Source organism: Tympanuchus pallidicinctus, unplaced genomic scaffold (genome assembly GCF_026119805.1).
Source record: "Tympanuchus pallidicinctus isolate F22 unplaced genomic scaffold, pur_lepc_1.0 scaffold3, whole genome shotgun sequence".
NCBI lineage: Eukaryota > Metazoa > Chordata > Aves > Galliformes > Phasianidae > Tympanuchus > Tympanuchus pallidicinctus.
Genome location: NW_026294747.1, coordinates 43332012 through 43352564, shown reverse-complemented (window position 1 = coordinate 43352564; position 20553 = coordinate 43332012). Strand labels below are relative to the sequence as shown.

General features: G+C 34.9%; 1 protein-coding gene across 5 annotated transcripts in view; it reads left to right on the top strand.

Annotated features, from left to right (window-relative positions):
- RPS6KA5 (ribosomal protein S6 kinase A5) overlaps window positions 1–20553 on the top strand; it is a 68119-nt gene that overhangs the window by 26037 nt on the left and 21529 nt on the right. For 3 of the 5 annotated variants that reach the window (XM_052694030.1, XM_052694031.1, XM_052694032.1), the window contains 4 exons: window positions 10871–10954; window positions 13455–13558; window positions 18483–18633; window positions 20113–20274. In XM_052694030.1, coding sequence (XP_052549990.1) covers window positions 10871–10954; window positions 13455–13558; window positions 18483–18633; window positions 20113–20274 — 501 coding nt within the window. Of the gene's footprint in view, window positions 1–10078; window positions 10207–10870; window positions 10955–13454; window positions 13559–18482; window positions 18634–20112; window positions 20275–20553 lie in introns of all 5 variants that reach the window. The other 2 variants (XM_052694034.1, XM_052694033.1) reach the window with 2 other exon arrangements.

The following is a 20553-nucleotide window of genomic DNA, read 5'->3' as shown; positions in this document are numbered from 1 at the left end:
ACCCTGCCTGTGGCAGGGGGATTGAAACTAGATTATTTTTATGGTCCTTTTCAACCCAGGCCATTCTTTAATTCGATGATGTGAAGAGTTGGAGAAGCATCAGGGATACCTGGCAGCTTTTCTTCGCACTGTGTATCCGATTCCTCTTACTCCATCATTGAAATTAATACAGTCTTGCTGCTTGGTCATTTAATGTTCTCTGACTTAATCCATTCTGTTTTCAGCCTGTACTGAAGTGTGTTCATTTACCCTTTTTTTTTTTTTTTTTCTCATTCTGCTTTATGAATTTTCATCTTCCTGGAAAACTGAAACACTTCTACTGTTAAAAGAAAGGAGAAATGTAACTGCAGTTTCATTGTTAGCTTTCAAAACCTAACAGATTGCCTGTGCTTGACTGCAGTTTTCATGTTTGCTATTGTGATTTAGATACCAAGCTCAAACATGATTAAAATGTCCCATTTACACAATTGATATTGCATTTTGCATAGCATAGCAATTGATATTTCATTTTGTGCTTTGTGTGTGATCACTCCTTAAACATGGTTCATATTACATAAGTTTCCTGTTAATTTATACTTCTGACTCAATGTACTTAAAAGGGGTGACTTTGCCTGTGTAATTGCATAGCTTTATACCTGTTTTCATGCTAATTGGGTAGCACTCTTACTTAAAAGTCCACACCTGCAGAAGTCAGATAAGACAAGAGTATGCTCTTGCAAATGCATTGCAATGCAAGTATGTTTTCCTTTCTCTGTTTTCTTTACACTTCTTCCCCTGCCCACCCTGGTTCTTGCAAGTTCTCCAAGTCTACAGAAGCATGCTTATGCAAGTGGAATTCATTCTAGTAACTCCTCTTTGGAGTATCTAGGTTACTAAGAATGTGCACAAGTTATCAGCAGTCACACATTAAATTTGGAGTTATTGCAGAGAATTGTACTACCATATATTTATGGATTTCAGATGGTTTTATAATTGGAGATACTGGCTAGGAAGCATCGTAGTTCAGCGTTTTCTTGATCCTTCTTTCCATGTGATTATTGTTATATATTTCCAGTTATCTGGGCCAGTCTAGAATCTAAAAGAAGCTTTTTAATAAAAAGTGTACTAACTCTTGATTAAAATAACCATAGCAGATTAAACAAAGAGGGGAAAAAAAAAAACAAAACAACAAACACCAAGCACTTTTCCTAAGCAGTGTCTGAGTGAAAAGAAGTAAATGCATGTGACTTCTAGGAAAACCAGAAGCCTGTTGATTTCTGCCATACAGATACTGACATCTGAATATGAAGAGCACCAGGCTGCATTGTCAAATGTTCTGTTTCTCATTTACTATGAATGAGCACTTAAACATGTAAGAACTACGAATTCAGTCTCAAAGCAATATTCTTAAACTTTAAGCATTTTATGCTACTGTTTCTCTTTAGAAATAGTAATAAAAACAACTAGTAAATGGCATTAATATTATATAAAACAGTCTGGTTTTGCCTTTGCTTTGTCTTAAAAAGTCCATATGCTGGTATTTGCATGCAAGAAGAAACAACTTGGCCTGAATAAAGTACTTGAAAAAAAAATTAGTTTTTGTACAGGATAGCTCAGTATGACAAGTTATTTAAGTGTGAAATTTCGAATATTTAATCAGTACTTAATATTTCATGAGCATCAACAACTTGATTAGTCTAATCACAAAATGAGCTTAGGTAAGAGAATTGGAGAAATTGGTATGGATAATAACTTTTTATCATGTACAGTCTTAGCTGCAATGATGAATTAAGGTTGGGGAAGGGGTGAGGACACTTTAGCCTTCTGCTTCAATACATCTCAGTTTAAGTCCATGTTTGTGGGATATAGAATTTATTTGCAGATTGTGTATTATAAATTATTCATCTTGAGGAAAAAATAAGAGTAACAGGTTTTGCATCAAAATGTCTTCAACGCTGTTTTTTCTTACTGCTTAGGTGCAATCATTTTGGTGTTATGTATTGCTTTTAAATCTTAAGAAATAATTAAAGAACTCCTAGATTTCTATTGTTTGACATCCTATTTCTTGTGCAGTATATTAATCTTTAGGATTACTGACTTAGTCATTTTAATATACTTGTGTCTTATTTAACAGTTCTACTTGTATGCTGGCGTTATTTTGATTTGGTTAATATCACTTTAGCCTACTCAAACTTTGGTCTTCATTTTAATATTTATTGTTGAAGTGCTAACTCATTTTTAATATTTTTTTTCTGACAATTTCAGTTCCGTAACTATCCTAAATGTTATAGAATGGTGTATATATGTAGATGTTTAATCTAAATGCGTTCATTGAATTATTGTAGAAGCAATCTATTGGATCGTGCATCACAATTAGCATTTTTTCTTGTTAGTCCTGTATGTTTTTCATCTGAAGTGCAGTGGATTGCTGATGTCTGCTGTGTTGATACACATCCTGCATTATCTTAGGTTTGTTTTGAAATTTTTCTGTTTACTTAATAAAGATGAAAGAAATTGTGTAGTAAATATTGAAGGTTGTCAATCTTCAAACAATGTGTCTGAGATTATGTAGAACACAAATGCCTTAGTAATCATTCTGCTAGGAATGATTGAATTGTCTGTTTTTTGCCAGTTGGGTATCTATGTAGTTATGTTTATAATTCTTAGTGTGAATAGTTTAGATATACAGTTGCTTTCTCATCTGAAAATCTTTTTATCAGTGTTGCATTCACTGTTTGAGTGAACGCTTTGTTCTGGAAGAAAAATTAGTAGGTAGTCTTAAAAGGCTTCATTAAAAGAAAAAGAATATAAGGTTGTTAGCTCCCTATGGATTTTGGTAGATGAGGTAGGAAAGATACATATGCATTTTTAGAGCACTGCAGACGTAGTCAGGAAAGGTAGGGAAACTGACTACAACTTGATTTTCTTTTAGTGCTGTATGAACTCACTTGAATGACCTCGTAAATCAGCTGTACATTTCATTTTAAAAATTTTCGTAATTCTCCAACTGAAGTGGTGTCTGATCACTGAAAGAGTAAATGCTTTGAACCTTGAGTATTCCCTTGCAAAAATGAGTTAAAATCTGTACTGCTGATGAATTACTGTATCTGCTTGTGTTTTGGTTAAGGAGTTATTCACTGATTCTCAAAAAAGGAAAAGGTATGAAAGAGTGAATGCTGAAGTTAATGTAGGTCACAGATCCTGTCAGGACAGTCAGTCATTACTGCCGTTGTTTTGGAGAAGGATATGGAACAGCACTAGGTAAAATTCTTGGATCTACTGGGTCGTCTTTTTTTTTTTTTTTTTTGCTTGTTCTGAAATTACTTATTGAGAACTGTAGCATAACGTGTCAAACATTCTAAAATTACATAACTGCAGGGTAAGATTCACTTCATTGCAAAACCAGGTCATCAGTGGTTGGATGACTATTGGTCCCTTATCATATAGATATAGATGCTTTTCTGGCATGAAACAGTAAAGCAGAAGACTGGAGCGCAAAATATATTGTCTAGGTTTTTATGCCAGAATCTCAAAGTACCATTAACAGGTTTTTGCCATCATAATTTATAATATACAATTTTATTATTGTAATACATCACTTAAAAATGGTATGGGAGGGGAGGACCTGTGTGTAAAACTGTCCGCTGTCATCTATCACATATTAGAATAATATGTTGGTAGTCAACTTGGGAAAATATTCTGTTCATGCTTTGCAAGGGGAATAAAGGTGTGTGTATGGGACATCTTCTGTGCTTTTTTTATTTACATTCTCTTTTTAAAAATTTTTCAAAGGCTTTACAGTGAGCTAGTAGAGCTCTTTGCAGAATGAATTCTCTTTTATACTTTATAATTGTACCTCTGAAGCAAGAGGGATTTCTTTTCAGATTTTGTTTTCAATTCTTTTATTCCCTCTTGTGGTACTCTTACTCTCTTATTAAAAGATAGTGTTTTAGAAAACAGGTTATCCAAAACCAGGAATTTTAAGAAAAACACAGTACAAAATGCTTATCAGGACTGAAAGTGGTGCATACTTGCATTCCTCCCATGCAGGAAGGTGCTGTTTCTGACTGTCTTCTTGCCTGACAGAATGGGATTCTTGTTTTCTTTTTTCTTGGTCATTTGCTTTACAAATCCATCATTAGTATCTGGCTTAAAGATTTCTTTGCAGAACTGCAATTGCATTGCATTTCAGAAGCAGATACAGCTGTGATCTAAACCTGTGAAAACACTTCCTCACATCTTCATTTCATATTAGATGAGAGCTTAGTTTTGAATGACGCACACTTCTTACCTGGCCTGTGGACCCTTCACTGGTAGGTTTAGCTGTTCTTGCTCTACTTCTTCTAAGTGCCTGTTCTGATGGCAGCTGCTGGCAAACAAATCTCATTCTTGCTTGAAACGTTCATTAGCCTAGCTCCATGTTCCTTTTGAAAGCAGAGCTTTTTAGTTTGTGTAGCTCATTTAAAGTTTTTTTCTGGTTAACTGAGAAATGGGTAAAACCTTAAAATGCAAGGAAGAGTCATTGGCTGTACTGCTGTAGTTTGTACTGTTTTAAAATTGATACTGACAAAATACACACAAAGATTGTAGAAACATCACAGAAATCCATTACCATTGTTCTTCAAGAGGGCCTACTGCCTGCTTAACATGTTTCCAGTACAACTACCTTTTCTTGCTATTTCTGGTTTTGAATTGGTGTCTCACTGTCTTGTCTTCTTCAGTGTGATGTTTCATTGGAAATATAACATGCAAGCTTAATATGCATTTGATTGTCCACCACTGGCTGAACCATGGCTGAGCCATGTATCAATAACAGGTATTTGCCCAAAGACTGCTGGGACTGCTGTAGGTTCAGTTCTGATTAGTGCTATTAAAGGCTCTAAAATAGAGTACTTAGCATTTTTTGGGACAAAGTTCCTCTCTGAGGTAATTTTTTTTTTTTCACTAAAGCTTTCATGAAAACATCTGAAAGATGTTGGTTGGCACCATCCTACCTTCAAAACAGAACGATACAATCTAGCGTATGCATCTTGGTTTAGTTAACTGTATTTACTTCAACGAGCTTGTCTTGTAGTAGCTTATGCAAAAGAAAGAGTAAGCATCAAAACATGATATTGGCACCTTGTGATCATTGAGTAAAAAAAAACCTACTCCATGGGTGTCCTGTTCAGAATTTGTATGAGGCACTTCTTAGTAAGTAGGGGCAGGTAGCATAGCGATAATCCTACCACAAAAGGTAGTAGTTCTTTCAGGAGCTGTAAGAAGCAGTTCTGCATTTGGCTAATATAAACTTGCACTCTGACAGTATTCAGCATGATTCACAGCAGCCTTTCTGCTGACATCAGAAATACCAAGAAAAGCCTGTTCTTTTGTGAAGAATCTGCCGTGTGAAGTTGCCTTTTATTGTATTATAAAAAACAGATGAAACCTTCTGTGTACCTTGAATTTTGTACTTTTTTGTGCATCAAGGAAACATTTCCTTACATAGAAAATATGTAATATGCTATGCTTGAGTCTCACTGCACAAGGGAAGAACTGCCTCTCAATTTCTTCACTGGAGACTGCTGGATTTTCCTAGGAAACTTAAAAGACTGCAAAAAATGAAAAAACCTATATCCTATCCATAGAAGTTAGTCACCATCAGAGAACTTGGAAATAATACAATTTGTAACTATCAAGATTACAAGTTTGCATTTTCTAGAACACTTTTTCACTAAATAAAAGTCAAAACAAGGTCTTTGTTTTGATTATAAATTAAGTAATTCCAAAAGATTGGTCTGAAACTTCAAATTGTGTCACTGTGTGTATTACGTACAGACTGCTGCCACTTTACCATAGGTGAGAGACATTCATGGAACAGTATTGGATTTTACTTATTTACCTCCCTGAGTATTTTACAAAATTTGAAGCTTGCGTGAGTAGTTATTCATACAACTTACATTGTGTATGCATTCACTTAGATGCAGTCTGCTAGGTAACTGCTTAAAGAGAACACTGAAGATATGGAGACCTTTAGCTAAACTATGGTTTTCATCTCCTTGGTTTTTCATCTATATGCCTGCTTGGTATGAGAAATCTTGTTGCTCCTTTGATAGAGATTGATTTTCACTTTTAGTAGGAAAACTATCTATTTTAGACTTAAACTTTGTTTAAACGTACTGTGCAATTTCAGAGCACTTCAAACAGCAGTAACAATACATCTTGTCTTGCTGGGTCATAGCATTTTGAAACCTTCATAAAGATGAAGTCAGATTAAGCGAACAAAGCATTTTAGTTTGCCAGCTTACGAGTTTGGACAAGACAAGGAATTCTATTGGAATGTTCCACTGAAATCTGTGGAAGAACACATCCAAAACATACGTAATAATTCTATTATTTTTCCAGTAAACAAATATGACAACTCAGCAAGTACTTCTTGTATGGATTGGAGAATTAAAAACAAACTTGTAAAGAGTCGATCTTGAGAGCAGCCTGTAATACCTTCTGTTGGCTTCTTTCTAGATTACCTGGGTCCCTTCTGTTCCACTTTCCTGATCTGGGCAATTCACTGTTTTTCAGATACAGATTTCACTCACAGAACTGGTACATAAAACACTATATTGCACAGCAATTCTTTTTTTCTCTACAAACAGCTTATTTTATGAAATTTCATTTAGTCTTTATGCTTTTTCATAGATATATTCTTTTTATCAGCTGTAAAAATTAATATGTCCTTCCTTTCAGGTATTTTTTAATAGAGTTGGATTTTTTTTCTACAAATTCAATATTTTGTTTATATCACAGGCAGTTCACATGAAATTTATCAGAGACTTGGCTTTAAGTTGTTATCCTGTTATAACTAAGCTGTTTTGCCTTATCTAGAGGGTACTGGCATCACTTTCACAATCAAGCTATAACCCATGTTGAGTGCTTTAGATACAGATCTACTAGTGAGGGCCAAGTGCACAAAACTCTTTCATCTCTATCCTTGCATATTTTTTTTATTAGCAAGGCATTCCTGTTTAAAAAAAACCCGCAAGTATATAGTATTAAAGAATATTTTGAGAAGACAAGCTTCCTTTTCTTTTTAAACAAGCAACAAACACTTGGAAAATTCATTTAAGGTCTCCGTTTTCATATCTCATAGGAATGTGATGCATCTTCAGAATGTGTCACAGCTGATGGTTGGGGTAGAAGTCCATCTTGGTTGTAAGCAAAGCACATGAAATAGCTGGAGAACAGAAAGAATCTGTTTTTCTGGCTTTTTTTGTTGTGTTTTTCTCTCAAGGGTGACCTTTCCTGCAGCTGGAGAAGTGGGTCTTTGTTGTGAATGCTAAAAGAATGGCTTCACTGAGTACTTGGACAATCCATTGGCTAAAATATGTTTGCACAAAGGCTCTTGTGAATAAAGTAAGCTACAGAGCTGTAGGAGCCACGTGTCTCTTGGAGCAGTGGTGCATGTTGTAAAGCATATCTGCAAACAAGAACGACTATTTTAAGACACCTGAGTTGTTTCTATGCCCTCATCCACCCTTCAGAATCACTCAAGCTCTGGAGTATGTTTTGTCAGAAGTGGTGAGTTTGCTTATTCTCTGCAGGGAAATGGAGTTTCTTCTTCCTGCTCTTTTGCCAGATTTAATGTCATTTCTCTGGATTGGAGAGCCTATCACAGATCTCCAAAGGCCACAGGCCCTCCTTCTGTAATGAGGAGGGTTTATGCTTGTCTCTTCTGGATCTTTATGTAGTTTTAATGCCTGCCTAGCATTCCTTCATTTTAAAGTAGGGCCAAATGATGGTACCATAAGGTCAGCAAGTGCATGATGTTGCAAGATCTCTGTTATTCTGGTGGCATTTGAGGTTTTTTGCTTTGTCATAACTACTGTTCCAGGTCAGATGATAACCCATATTCCACCTCCATCTTGACCAATCACCAGGTTCTAATTCTCTATCCTTTTGGATAGCAGCTTTAGGTACTCTGTGGCTAGGTATTATCATTTTTTCCTGGTTGGAAGGCAAATATGCTATTCGTTCTTTTGATCAGAGAAAATGGAAACAGGATGCAGAAATGCATATTCTGATAGAATGTGCAGTGCAAACTTTGCAAAAGTCATGCAGACGTGGTGCTAAAAGTATTGCTTCTCTAGGACACTCAGATTAGGCAGAATGATTGCAAGGAAATTAGGGGACTGTGCCCTATGCTGCTGAACTTAAGAAACAAACGAATTATATAATGGTTTGGATTTGAGATCCTATAGTTTCAGCCTCCTTGCTATGGGCAGAGATAGCTCCCACTAAGCCAGGTTGCTCAAAGCCCCGTCCAGCTTGGCCTTGAATGCTTCCAGTGAGGGGGTGCTTCCAGTGAGCCTCTCTGGGCAACCTTTTCCAGTGTCTCACCATCTTCACCTGGTTTGGTTTGGTTTCACTTTTTTGTGTGTGTAGTTAATTGAGAAATGATGAATAGTTGATATAAATTTTTTGTTGTCTGCTTTTAACAGTCAAGAAATGTTACCAACAGGGGTTCTGATGTATGAAAATTAGTGCATTTAATGACAAATCAGTATTGAGTATGAAGAAAACACACAGTGGGTCTTTTTTTTTTTTCCTTACCTAACTTCGGGAGTTTTCTATCTAATTTCTTGCTTAGAACTCTGCTTGTAATAAACATCTGCTTTCCTTTTCTTGGCTCTGTTCAGCCTTGGAGTTTTATCAGTAGACTGCTGTTGCTTGGAAAGAAAACAAGATCTAAAGGATAAAAGTACATCATGGAATAAGAAATTGGAATTTTTATGAACTTCATTACAGATTTATTCCAGAGTGTTTTTGATTTATGAAGAGCTTTGTCACTTACATTATGACTTTTTAATATTGAAATTCAATTGTAAGAAAAGACTGAAAAAGATACAGATATTTAAGCGTTCAGAATTATTTCAGGAGATTGAATTTTGCAAGGGACAGCAAAAGCTGCTTGAGACAAGAATTTAAGAAAGAAATAACTAATTTTCAAAAATTGTTCTAGAAATTCAATATTTCATATTAAAATATAAATTTCATTAAATAATAACTATTTAATAATGCATCTTTTATTATTTTTGATCTTCTAGACAAAAAGCTAAGAAATAAATATAATTGAAAACCCTGTTCATAATTTGTTATTTGATAGGTTGTAATTTTTCTTCAGAAAGTACTGATAATTTTGTGTGTTTTGAAATGTTTTCATGAGCTGTCTTACCATCTGAAGGTATATTCCAGTGCTAGATAGTGGAGGTTGTAAACATTCTGCTGTACCACTGTATGCATTCATATATATATCTATGTCCCTAGTCTTGTCATCATAGGGGTTCAAAGCCTGGTTTTACTGTGCACGATGGAGACAAAACCACAATTTTGAAGAACAAACTGCTGATCTTGCAGCTAACTAAATGATACAGCAATCATCAATTTATTTGAAATACAAACATTACAAATTGTTTTCACTAAGCTCAGCTTGACTGTGTTTTCTTTACTCTTTGGACAGGTAGCATGCAAAGAAACGTTTCATTTTCTTTTTTAGTCTCCTTCCTTTTTCTTCCTTCCCTTCGTCCCTCCTTCCCTCCTCCCACAGTTTAAGGAAGAATGAACAGAGCTATATTTTATTAGCTTCATGTTGGCTGCTGCTGGGATGAGGGGCTTGGAATTTCTAACTTTTTGGTTTGTTTTCACTTCTGGATGTTTCTTCTAGATAACAGGTACTGAGAAAGATGTTAGAAGAGGAAATAATGCTTGTGTCAAAAGAAAGTAGTATCATGAAAAGTTTATTATTTTTATGACTTTGTCTCAATATATCAAGTTAACAGTTGAACCAGATGAGGCCCAGAACTACTTTAAGCTCAGAATTTTACCCAAATGCCCCCTCTACCAGTCACAGTATATGTGTTTTAATAACAGTTTAAAAATATGCTGTTTGACTGTTTGATTTTTTTTTAATGCCTCACAATAGCACTGAGCACTATTTCTAATTTTAGAAGCTTGCTCTCATTAGTGCAGTACATTGATAGCACCTGTTTTAAACTCCGAATCTGAGTCTACGAATGTAAAACCTGACTTTTGAAATATTTGCTTTTTTGAACACTCTTCTTTAAAGGACCTGTCAGGATCTCTCCCCAAAATGCTAGAAGCATGAAGGATAAGGGAGGAACAAAGTTGCATGGCCCAAACACATGTGCTTTCGTCATTAGCAAGGTACAGCATGACCTCATGTTGACCTCAAAGGTAAATCGCTAACAGGGAACAATTATACGTGCCTGTGCAAGCACCTTAGTTTTGAACATAATCAGAACAGTAATTTCAGTATATAGAATAAAACTAAATTCACAGCTCTTTCTGTCTTTCACTTTCTCTCTCTTGTCTCTCTCCAAGTCTCTTCTTGGGAGAATGTTGTGGGTTTTTGTGTGTTGTGAAAGGGAGTTACTTTTCTAGAGGACATAACAAATTCCTAAATATGAGAAGCACGAAGGATCTTTTATGTAAGTTAGTCACATTGTGCAGCTTATAGTGAATTGCTCTTCTTTACCTAAAGGTTTCGTTTGTTGTTAGAGTGTTGATGTTGCAGCCTTCAGAATGAATGTCTATATTGTGTAGCTTTGAAATGGAGGGATCGTTTAGACTAAGGAATATTTTTAAGATATTGACGTATTACTTCTTTGTGTGCTTATGTTAGACTACCACACAAACTTACAACATTTTTTTTTTTGTAGAAGACTAAATATTCTGTAGCGCTTTGTGATATAGCTCTACATATTGTTTAGCTAGCAGTTCTGAGCTATGTGGAGAAGAATTGCTGCCAACATCTTGGAAGATTAGCCATATTTGTCCCATATTACTTGTACAGTATAATTATTTGATACAAATTTTACTTTCTTTGTTTTTTTAATAGAATGAGAGAGCATATTCTTTCTGTGGAACAATAGAATACATGGCTCCAGATATTGTAAGAGGAGGAGATACAGGACATGATAAGGTATGGTCTAAGTTTATTACCACAAAAAAGTGAATTATTCAGGCTGTTGTTCATTTTGAGGTAATTTTTGATATAGAATAAGATGGTGCCTTACTTAAAAACATGCATTGTTTCAGGTTATCCTAAGATTAATTATTTTTGCCTTTATTTAAAAACATCAATATAATTTATTTTTATTGTAAAGTTAGTTTTTAATCTAAGTAAAAGGTGTATTTCTAAAGCTATGAAGGCTGTTCTTTCTTATATTCATATCTCATTCTAAACATACAGCGTGACAGCAAATTTAACTCATACTTCCTTTTACTTAAACTGTTTAGTTCAGAGTGGAAAAAACAACTGCTTTGTGACTAATTCTGATACGTTTTTTAAATTGTACATCAGGTAAGTCTATTATCTTTCAAGAGGTCTCAAAGGAGTTATTAACATGTGATCAGGAAGTGATTTCAGATTATCCAAAAAAAATGCAGTTTAACTTGAAGCACAAGTTTTAATACGAATTACAGTGGCAGTAATTAATGGCAGAGCTTAACATGACCATAATTCACAGATGATATTTGAAACAAGAAGACCTCCACCAGCTCTACTCCATAGGCAGAATTCTACATTATTTCTAGATAAATTATTCTGATTACTTGGTGCACTGAAAATGTTTTGACTATCTGATATTTGAAGTTTAGTTGTAGATTGAATTGATTTGTTGTTCTGTAGGGTGTTCTTGAATATAGTTGATCACAGTTCTTACAATAGACTTTTTAAGCACTGGAAAATTTTACATCACCCTCTATTTCCTTTTCTTAAATTACTGGACTCAGTTTGACTTTGCCTTAGAAGGTCCTTTCTCCTCTCTTTGTTCATTCTGCATCTCTTTTTATCTGAATTTGCACTACAGTGGGCACAGTACTTCAGCAAAGTGTTGGCAGTTTGAAGTACAGCAGATTGATTGCCTCCCTGATTCTTTTATTAAACATGAAATAAAATATGACTTATCTTTCCATTTAGTTTTTGTCTCCCACCTATTTTTGTTCCACTGCAGCCTCTGCATCTTTTTTCTGCAGTACTGCTTGTGTGATTGTTATAATAAATACAATTTTTCAGATTTATGAATCTAAGGTCCATTTCCTGTACTCTGTATTTCCCCTTAGTTTGATCATGCCTATTTCAAAGTATCTCTGCAATGCATTGGTCACTTTCGAGTTGTGATTTTTTTTTTTCCTCAAGTGCTTACAAATTCAGTTCTGTTGCTGATTTTAAAAGCCATCTATGTTCTGTTATCTTTGATTAGTTCTACTTGATGATACTTTCATGAGATATATAGCAGAACTTATAATGTGCTATAAGAAATAGCTCAGCAGTTTGGCAAATTATTGCCAACTGTTTAAGGGTGATCGTTTTCAGTTCTGTATGTGCTGGTAATTGTTTACACCATAAATTCTTGGTTCATCCTTGGTGGTCCTATGTGGCACAGTGTTAGAATGTCATTTTGTATTGGCTGCTTAATTAAAACCCAGTTTACAAAGAGAAAATGAGATTGCATTGGTATGCTCTGCTTTTGATAAATCAGTGGTTTTGCTTGTAATCTCTTCTAGATAGCTATCTTGTTTGTATTAAAAGCTTGCTCTGGTATTTTTAGGTTTGATTTGGATTCTGCAGATCTTTCTTTTTTTACAAAAGAGGGAAAAAAGTTTATGGAAAATGAAAAATTACTTTTAAAATATTTTTTAAAAGTTTCAGAAGCAACAGTGGATATGAGAGTGCAGAGGTAATTTGAGTATTTTACCTGGAAAAAGTTCTTTCCTTTTAGAAAACCTCTGCTTTCTACCTCCAGGTAACTATCTATCCTTGAAACAACGTAGCCTGCTCCAAATATTGGAATAGACAAAATCAGATACAGTGTAGCTATGAATGTCATTATCCACAGCCAAAGGCATTTTTTAACATAGAGCTGCTTTAAAAAATGCAAACAACAGGCTCGGTCTCAAAGATACAGATAATGTGATTATGTATGAAGCCAAAAGATCACATTACTGTGGAAGAGTAAGGTGAAATTCTATAGCATTTTCAGGTGTCCTGATTAACTGTTAACTGAGATCTGTTGCTCTTTGGAAAGAGTGCTTTTCAAAAGTTCCTAAAAGCTCAGGTTCTGCTAATTCTTAGTAAGCCTTTGGTTCCTCTGTTACTTTCACTTCTTTTATTTCACAATTGTAAAAATAAATTCTGGTGAAAAACAGAATGAATCTTTATTAGCAAATGGAAGGACTTAACTTGAGAAATTAGTTGATTTTGAAACTCTCTGCTCAGTTTTACGTTATTTTAGCATAGAAAACACATCCAGTCATTACTGCTTTCATTTAAGCCTTATTGTGTCCAGGTTTGTCTTTGGAGAGATAGGTGGGCTGTTCTTTTTGCTAGCTACTTTGTTTATTGGTTACTTTGCTTAGTTCCTCCTTTTGTTAATGATTTTACTTTGCTGCATCTTAACTTAGTTCTCATTGTTCTATAGGCTGTTGATTGGTGGAGTGTTGGTGTTCTTATGTATGAATTGCTAACTGGAGCATCACCATTTACGGTCGATGGAGAGAAGAATTCTCAAGCTGAGATTTCTAGGTAAGGTTCAAAACAGCACGTTCTACATGCTTCCTCACAAAGTGATGCTTGTGCTGTAATATTTAGTGAGAATTTTAATCTAAAATTTAGGAATAAAGAGTTATCAGCTTAATGATTCATGTGCTCTGGTTCTGTTGTCATCTGAAAGCAGATAGATTAGTTCAGTGGTTTGTTGAGGTTAAAAAACTGAAATTGACTTTTATGAAAGCTTTATTTAAGCTACAGTGGAACCCACAGTTTTGTGACTGGCTGGCCCTGTTGCATGTTTACAGTTAAAAGGGAAATAAAATGAAACATTATTTGTGAATAGAATTATCACATTCAACATTTCGATACGTAATGAAAAATATTTAGCTATGGAGATTTTTATCTTGTCTTGCTAGACTCCTCCATCACGCTTATAACTTTAAATTATCAGTATGAACCCTATTCTCACCTTTTTCTCATGGGTAGCATTTATTTTGCGAGTGTATAACATGAAACAAAGAATGTGACCCTTTCTAGCCATACTTAAATTTCTGAGAAGAAATGAGAATGACACATGGAAATGAAATAACCTATACCATTAATATATTTTATGTGTCAAGTTTTCCTGACTGTCAGCTTCCTTATGTTTGGTAATCTGTACTCTTTAAGGTTTGGTTTCAATACCGAAGCATTTAAAAAAGACAGTACAATAAGATAGTTCCAGATACCTTACTGAGTTTTCTCCCAGAAGGAAGCATTTCCTATGATTAGCTTACTCTTGGAGCAGAAGGAGGTGAAGGCTAAAATTGCACAAATTAATAACCGCTGTTAAGGTCAATTTGGAAGTCCAGACTAACAGAGGTCTTGCTCTTTTTTGAATATGACTGCTGTGTTTCTGACTGCTGAGGAAGTCTGAAGTTACAATTGGTAAGAGAAGTTACATGAGTCATGTAGATGATTTATTAACTTCTGTTATAAGTTCAGAAAATTTACTGGAATGTTGAGATATGCATTTTGTTTTCTGTATGTCTATCAGAACAGAAAACTCATAGAACCACCTCCAGAAGTTGTTCTTGGTGGGAAAGAAGAATCCAGTAACAAAACAAATGTCCAGGCTTCATTCTCAGTCATTATGGAATTACACTCAAATTAACTCTGTCTTACTTGAATTTGGGAGTTTGTTGATTTCTCACTTCTGTTATGTCTAAATGAGACTCTGAAGTCTGGATTTCTTAAATTATTTTTTAAAGAAAGCCTTGACTAGAACTTTATAGATACAGTTTGTCCACAAAACAAGAAAACTTCTTAGTACTGGTTAACTACTAAACTCCTTAGTACTTAGTTCTACAGGGTTCTTGGTGCCAACTGTCTTGGTAGGTCCTCATGAGTTCTTGAATATCTTATTTTCCTGATAGTTTATGATTAAAGTCAAAGTTGCAAGGCTGCTGGATCCATAGCTAGTAAACTGATCTCTGACCAAATGTTAGCTGTGGTAAGTTTACTGCCTTCTTCTGCCCACGTGTTAATATTGGTATGCGTTTTTTTTCTGGTTGATGTATATGCTACACACTCGTTTATACTATACAGCATCTCTCCATGAATATCATTTGATCTTTCTAGTTTCATTTCCTCTCTAAAATTATGAAAAACTGAATTGCAGATAATGTCATCAAATATCTGTAGTTGCCAGTAGTGATGAAATGACTGGCACTTGCACAGAGATAAAAGCTTTTAGAAGCTTCTTTATTGATGGCAGCTTTCCAAGCAGAAATTGTATTCCCTAAGAGTAGACTTACAGAGTACGGTTTCCTCTTCTTCTCTTTCTTCTCTTATTTCTTCTTGTAGCCTTTGATTTTTCTGGGTTTGGGGAAGAAGTCTTTTTCTAAATGAATGCAGACCTTTCTCTTATTTTACCAAGGTGGGAAATAATCTTAAATATTCTATACTGAAATTTTATTCTTGTGTGTGACACAAAGGATATCTGCTTTTAAATATGAGCGTTGACTTCTGTTATCAAATATCTGTCATGAGCAGTTCAGTTGTTCTGTCAGAAATAGTCTCTGTGTTTTATGCTTTTTACTCTGATGGAGAGATTGTGTTCAGTTCTTTTATCATAGCACTGTGGACTTTTCTTTTATGGAAAGTGCAATGTAAGCTCATACCTAATTTCCCTTGTATTAAAGCCCCTGTCTGTGAATTTATTTATGCTTCAGAGAGGATGGCTGAGACTTGGCCATCTCTCATAAGTACATTTTGTCCATAGTTCTGCGGAAAACCTCTTTGTTGTGAAACTGTTTGGAAAAGTTCTATCAAGTTGGGATGACAGTGATGTTCTTTGTTCTCTACCTGTAAAAGTCTAAGGCAGTAATTACTAGATATTTTCAAGGACAGAGCAGTTGCTAAATTGAACTTCTGATTTGCACAGTATTTTCTATAATTTTGTTCTTGTTTGTAAGCAGGTAGAGCTTATAGCTATTTACCTGCAATGCACAGCATTGCCAAACTTTGTAGGGAGCTCGGAGTCCAAGTAATGATAGGCGATAATGCAGTGATGCTTTTCTAACAGATAGAAATGTGTTATATTTCTTGCACAAGAAGCAAAGCATTTAATGCTAAATTTAATATGAATTGCATCAGTGACGTTGCCTACACATCAGTTCAGGCTTTTAATAAAGCAGAGGGTTTCAAGAAAGTTATAACTATCATATCAAGGCCTCTGACTTGCTTAACTTTTATTAGAATTAGGGATGTTCTGTCATCTATGAGTTGGTATGAAAGAATCTGGTATTAATAGTTCTGAGAGGACAGGACATTCAGTAGAGTTGTTTTGAAATGTGAAGATGAAAAATCTTCTTCAGAAGTTTGTCCCCATACCCTTTAATAAGTTTCTAGCTTGGGGTTACTTTCTGTTATCCTCTGAGAATGAGGATGGATATGTATATTTTTGGTGATGCATATGATGCAGTTATACCAGCACTGATGATAGGCTGTGGTAGCAGTTCTGGCATGAACCTAATGTTCTTTTGGTCAGCTATGGTTTCAGTTCATGAAGAGTTGTACAAGGTTCTCATGAAGCATGGCAATAAAAAGGACAACAAATTTGTCCTTCCAGTTTTCCATAATCTGATGGATTACTCTTTTACCTGGTGGAAATAAAAAACAAACTTTAGGTTCTGAGCTTGGAATCTTTTATTATCATGACTTCCATAGTCAGGTTCAGGCATCTTCTTTCAGGCTAATCCCAGAGGAGGGAGATAGATGATAACTTTCATCTCATAATGAAAACTGGATGATTTCTAAAGAGATTGAATCTTTCCTTCTTCTCTGGGCTTAGCGTAAGATTCTTCTTGTTTAGAGATTAAATTGACTGCTGTAGCTTGCTTCTAAGTTGACATCAGTTGAAAATGTGAGATTTTTAGTGTTGCTACAACCTTACGTTGTTTCAATCTCAGTTGGTGTTCAAAATCTTTCAGTATGTGCTTACTGGAGTCCTCTGTGTATTTTAAGTTCTCCATGTATTGTACTGCCTGAAGTTACCACAGTGAGTATGCGCGTAGGCAATGTGTGTGCCTGCCTTTTTAGAACTTTTTAATGTATCCTTGGGGTATGCTATTTGTGTTCTCGATTTTTTCCTTCAGTGTCCTTACCTTTAGATAGTACATTTGGAGTAATTGAAGAATTTGCCTTCTTTATGTAAAACATGGAGCTTCACATACAAAGCTAGTTGTTGAAGCGTGATTCTGCTTAGGTTTCCAAGATGTTGAACTTTCACTAATCTCATTTGATGACTTCTAGTTCTTGTGTTGGAAGAGATAGTGAGGTCCCTACCTACTTTCTTTTTGCCATTCATCATTTTCAGGGGAACACTATGCCTGTTCACTTACAGCATCTTTTCACAAAGTTGAAAAATTGTAGCCTCTGTTGTTGTTCTTCATCGAAAATATATTCTGTATCTTTGATTAATTCTGTTACTCTTCTCTGAGTCATAGTGCTTCCTTTTGAGAGGAGGGCACAGGCACTGTACATAATGTTAAGTGTGCAAGCAAACCTCATGTGGTATAATGTGTTCTCTCACTGTTTTCTTCACGTTGGAGTTGTGTTTTTTGACTGTTGTCAAGCATGATGTTGGTGTTTTTATTAAGCTATATTGTTAGCTATGTGATTTGTTTTGGGCAGTAGTGATAAAGTATGAAGCTAGGATTGTTTTTTCTCTCTTGGATTAACCTTCTTTCTTAGACTGAAAATTTGTTGTCCTTTTTATTGCCATGCTTCAGAAGAATCTCGTACAACTCTTCATCATCTGTCCTTGCCCTTAAGAAATTTATGAAAGTGTTTGCTTGTATTACTCATTGCTCAGCATTTTCCTTGGGTTAGCTATGAGCCTGTTCAACAGCACTGGTCCCAGCACAACACCCCAAAAATAACATCAACTTACAATTCTACCTGTTGTAAGAATTGACCATTTACTCTATCCCTCTATTTTGATTTAACTGAATGTTATCTATGCCAGGACTGTTGTCCTTATCACGTAACAAATTAATTTCCCTAAGTGTCTGACTTTTTTTTTTTTTTTTCTTTAAAATTTTTTTTAAACTAAAAGCCCTTCATAAATCCCAATGGTGGTTGGAATCATCAGACAAATCACTCTGACTCTCTTCTTGACTCATAAGAAATCCTAAGGGACAGTTCTTCCACAGACTCCTTACAAAAGCTGTGCTGACTTCCTGCTGGTGCTTGTCCATATGTCTGGGAATTTGACCTAATTTTTTGCTTGATTTACCCCCAAAAGATGTCCTGTTTACGTATTTCCTCAAGTATTCTTAAAATAAAAAAAAAAAGTTCAGATTTACCATTCTTCTCTCTCTAGGTACATAGCACTACCATTAGTATGGTAACTCGTTGATTTAACGCTTAGCGCATTAAGTAATTATCAGATGTGATTTTGTTTGTTTTGTAGGAGAATATTGAAAAGTGAGCCACCTTACCCACAAGAAATGAGTGCACTGTCAAAGGATATAATTCAGCGCCTTTTGATGAAAGACCCCAAGAAGAGACTAGGTTGTGGTCCAACTGATGCTGATGAAATCAAACAGCATCCCTTTTTCCAGGTGAAGAAATAAAGAATTTTCCCCACATTACTCTATGTTAATGCCTTTGAAATCTAATTCAAAAGAAATTGCATTGTTTTGGTAACAAGTAGCTTGCAAGTGTGTTAATTGCACTGGAGTTGATAAGAATATCCATGTGCTTGTACATATGATTTTTGTACACACTACAGCAAGGGCATAGTAACTTTTCTAATTTCTTCCAAGTTTGTTCCTACCAGCTGATTGAAGCAGCCAAAAGCCACATTATACAAACCAGAAGATTTAACGAAAAGCTCTTAAATTATACATTTTGTGTTTTGTTAAAAAAAAAAAAAAACAAAAAACAAAAAACAAAAAACTTTGCACCAGTGCCACAAAATAATTTGAATATTGGTGGAATTCGCCATTAATGATGAACTCCTCTTCTGTGCTTTCCTTTGCCTAATTAAACCTTTAGTCTTGTTTTGTAGATTTTAATTCAATTCAAATTTTAGTGTGTTGGTGTTTGATATCAAGTAGTGATGTAAGAATGTACTTGTGTACAAGAGTTGTACAGTTCCATACATTGTTGCTAAGATTGTGTGTTTTCTTTGAAAAATACATATTTTTCTGGTACTTATGAAGTTAAATATATTTCTAACTAGTATAAATTTTGTAGTATTTAAAGTTGATAGTTGATAAATCAGACATTTCAAATAAATCTATTCAATGTAGTTACAGCACTCAGTATGAGCATATTGGCTTTTTAACTTCTGAATTTCTTCTCATGTCTTCTGTATTTCCTTCCCTTCATGGAGAATCTGACAGATATCTGCATAGCATTAAATTCCTTTATTCAGCATTCGTTTTAAAAGATACTTTTTCTATTTTTTTTTTAATACAGTACTACTTGATTTTGGTTTCATTTCAGTTACATTCATTTTCGGCGATAGGATCATTTTTTCATGAGTACTGTATCTATGCTCCCCACTTCTAGCCATTTACTCAACTAAGCCCTTCATCTTAGGGCTGTGGAAGCTGAGATTTGTAAACAAGTAGGAATTGGCAATGAAGAGTTCAGGATAGCATATACTTGCAGTATGGCTTACAAAAATAAGTGATGTTTCCTGTGAAATAGAGGAAGAAATTCAAAGGTTGTCACACTAGTTGTTTGGCTCATCTCCACTGTTGAATATATTTATATTCTTTCTATGAGACTTAAACATGCATTTGATCAGGCCTTTTCTTAATAAACTCTGCCAGGAGAGATTTGCCAAAATATGTAGGTAACTGTTGAAACTTTGCCTCTGACATCTTACGCAAAGATTTGTTTGTGATATAAACAGTATATCCTAGGAATTTAGCCAAATATAATTTGAATGCTTTTTCTTGTGGAAAGTAGCAAGTAGAAATAAGACTGTATGGTTCTGGATATTTCTTTCCTTAATATTGTCTTCTCTTAAATTTTTATTTCATTCAAGTTTATTCTTCTTTTTTCTTTTTTTTCTTTTTTTTGTTTAGAATATAAATTGGGATGATTTAGCTGCCAAAAAAGTGCCAGCTCCATTTAAACCAGTAATTAGAGATGAGTTGGATGTCAGTAACTTTGCAGAAGAGTTTACAGAAATGGACCCAACATATTCTCCTGCAGCAACCCCTCAGACTTCAGAAAAAATATTTCAGGTATTTTAAGGACTCGCGTTCATTTAGAAAAATAAAAATAAAAAAAATCATGGCTTGAGCAATTCCAAGCTTACGGCTTGATTTGCTTTCCCCACATTCTCAGTTACTGGGAATTATCCGTGTAATTTCCAGTGCCAGTTCCCAGGTCTGTTTGTTCAGTGACTGCAGAATTAGTGGGAGCTAACTGCAGAATTGAAAGTAGGTCTTTCAATTACTTTGAGTGCTCTGATTACTAGACTACCACATGCAGATCAATAACACAGGTTTCTTTACCATCTC